General features: G+C 60.7%; 1 protein-coding gene across 2 annotated transcripts in view; it reads left to right on the top strand.

Moving 5' to 3' along the window:
- Positions 1-2,909, top strand: part of VAV2 (vav guanine nucleotide exchange factor 2) — a 189,893-nt gene that overhangs the window by 169,547 nt on the left and 17,437 nt on the right. For both annotated transcript variants that reach the window (XM_007453082.1, XM_007453081.1), the window contains 2 exons: positions 1,011-1,112; positions 1,488-1,576. In XM_007453082.1, coding sequence (XP_007453144.1) covers positions 1,011-1,112; positions 1,488-1,576 — 191 coding nt within the window. The remainder of the gene's footprint in view (positions 1-1,010; positions 1,113-1,487; positions 1,577-2,909) is intronic.

The following is a 2,909-nucleotide window of genomic DNA, read 5'->3' as shown; positions in this document are numbered from 1 at the left end:
ACGCCACCCCCTTCCCCCCGCGTGGCAGCCTCGCTCTTTAATCTACAGTGGCCAGAGGGCCCTCCCCCGGGGGCCGAGCCTCCCACACCTGACCGGCAGGGCAGCGAGTGGCCAGGAATGGCCATGGTGCCAGATGGACTCACGGTGACCCAGATCCCTGGGCCCTTACAGGCCGGTGGATTGTCACCTTTGGGGAAAAGCCCCAGAGCCGTTTTTCCATGAAATCTAGGAGGAGCCCCAATTAGCCCAACAGAGAAAGGTGATCATGGGGGTGCCTGGCCACATCAGACCTTCAGGCCAGGGTGGCAGGTCCTGGGGGCCTCCGGGCAGGTGCACTCACCTCCCTGGCCTCTTCCTCCTGGTGAGATGCACATGAAGGGAGGTTCCAGGTTCTGAGATTATTGGGAGGATCCAATGGGGTCCCGCGTGGGACACATCAGAATAGATGGTGGCCAGGCGGTGGGCCCCAAGGCTTTCTAGGGGTTGTAATTTTCTCCCCACCATTCTCATGAAAATTTTCAAGTATTAATCCAAGTTGAAAGAACGTCGTGGTAAATGCCCGGCCTCCTCCGTTCACGTCTTGTGCCGTCCCCCCAGCCCTGGTGCCGTCTGCTAGTGGACGTGTTGTAGTGAATTGCGGACATCAGTGCAAGTGAGGGTGCCCGTCATGAAGTCACGATTTGTTTAGATTTTTATATCTCAGGCTCGCACACAGTGACATCCTGGGTGCGGTTCGCTGAGTCACGACAAACGCTTGCACCGGCCCACACCCAAGCCCTGTCCAGATACAGCCCTTAACCATCACCCCAGAAGGTTCTCGAAAGCTTCCACTCGGACCCTTCATCCTCCCCGGGGTGTCAGGGCCCCTCGGGTCTGCCCGGGGTCGGGGTAGATCCTGGCTCTGAGTCCTGGCCTCCTGACTCCCGGCCGCGTTCCGGAGCCCGGCTGGTTTGGCGGCTCCCGTTTCGGGGGCGCTCAGGGAACCTGGAGCCCGCTTTCCCTCCCATCAGGTCAAATATCAAGCCAGACAAAGCCAACGCCAACCAGCACAGCTTCCAGATGTACACGTTTGATAAGACCACCAACTGCAAAGCTTGCAGGATGTTCCTCAGGTGAGGGCCTCTCCCAGCCCCCGAGGGAGCCCGCTGCTGCCTCTCTCCTGTGCCCCCATCGCCGCCGAGCACCCCTAGGCCAGCGCTGTGCTGGGCCCCAGGGACCCGGGGAGACATCCCATCGTGTGGGAGGCAGCCGGCCCTCAGGCGTTTGGGATCTAGCCGGGAGGGGAGGTGACTGTCCCCGTGGGTGCCCAGGGCCCCCTGTGGGGATGGCAGAGCCAGGGCAAGGGGAGGGCCAGCGCCAGGCTGCGCATCGGGGTGGGGGTCCTGGGCCCCAGGGCTTTGAGGGGTGATGCTCAGGGGGGCAGAAGGCAAGGTGGGTCTGGTGGTCCACCTCACCTCCTGCCCCTTCCCCCTCCCACCCCCGTGCAGAGGCACCTTCTACCAGGGTTACCTGTGCACCAAGTGTGGCGTCGGGGCACACAAGGAGTGCCTGGAGGTGACCCCTCCCTGCAAGATCAGTGAGTACCCATCGCCGCCCTCCCCGTGGGGCACGGGCCCTGGGGGCTGGCCCTCAGGGTCCCACGACACACCCCGAGCCGAGGGTCCCGTCATCCCTCGCAGCTGCCGGCTCTGGCGGTGTCCCCACATTCTCCTTTCCTGCCATGGTGACCCCATGGGGCAGGGACCAGATGAGGAAACAGAGGCTTAGAGAGGGGAGGACACCGGCCCCGGGTCACACTGTGTCAAAAGGCCCAGCCGGAGCGGGAGCGGGGATTCCACGGCAAAGCCCTCCTCCTAACTGCATACCGGCTGGCTTCTCTCCGCCTCTTGGGCACCCCCTGCCGCGTTGCAGTTGTAAGCCTCCAGAATCTCCACCCCGCAGAGGGCACAGAACATTCCTGGCAGTTGCATGGAGGTTTCTGATCACAGAGGAACACCTCACCCCTGGGTTGCCCCGCCCTGGAGAGGCCCGGCCCTCTTTAGCTACAGCCCTGTTTGTAGATGGTTCACGTGCGTGCTCGGCACCTACTGTGCTCCCCTTTGCCTCAGATGGGGAAAGCCTGAGGCTCCTGTCAGTCGTCTTGGTTTGGGGGATGAGTTGGGGGAGGGCCCAGCCTAGAGCACCTGGGTGGGCCGCCGGAAAGCCTGAGACGGTTCCGAACGATTTCAAAGCCGCCACGGTCAGGGGCTGGCTGAGCTCTGGATCCGGGCATGGGGCACCCGCCAAGCACCACGCTGCTCGCCCTGCTTCATGGGACCCAGATGCTCCCACATCCCCGTGAAATGGGGCTGTTATGCTGACATCCACACTCAGGGGAGCTGTGCTCAGAGGGGGTTAACCACGCTCCAGGTAGACAGGGAAACATGCCAGGCCTGCTTGTCCCCCGAGACACCACCGCCCAGAGTAGGAGAGTTTGTTAATTCCTCATTTACTGTGACTGCTGGCCCAGTGCCCTGATCTGGGAGGAGGGTCCGACAGGTCAGCCCAGACCCCCTCGTGCCCCCCAAGGTCCGCCCGATGCAGCCCACTGCGGCCCGGCGGAAGTTCAGCAACCCTGCCGGTCTCCTCCGGGCCCCGACTGGCCCCGACGCAGCTTTTCGGCTTTGCCCGTGGCTACCGCCCTCTTGTGGCCATGTGTCCTTTGTGTCAAGCGACTGGACAGTTCATTTCTTTTGACATTTTTTTTCCTGATCTTGAAAGTAACATACTTCTTTATCAAAAACTTAGAGGAAAAAAAGAGGAGAAATGAAATAAAGAAGAAAATAACTATCACTTATGAACAGATTAAGGAATAACCAAAGGTGATATTCTGGTGTATTTCCTGTCAAGTTTTCTTTTTTTTTTTTTTT

Source organism: Lipotes vexillifer, unplaced genomic scaffold (genome assembly GCF_000442215.2).
Source record: "Lipotes vexillifer unplaced genomic scaffold, Lipotes_vexillifer_v1.1 scaffold149, whole genome shotgun sequence".
In the NCBI taxonomy this organism is placed as follows: Eukaryota; Metazoa; Chordata; class Mammalia; order Artiodactyla; family Lipotidae; genus Lipotes; species Lipotes vexillifer.
Note: the sequence above shows the minus strand (reverse complement) of the source record. Positions and strands in the feature narration are given on the sequence as shown.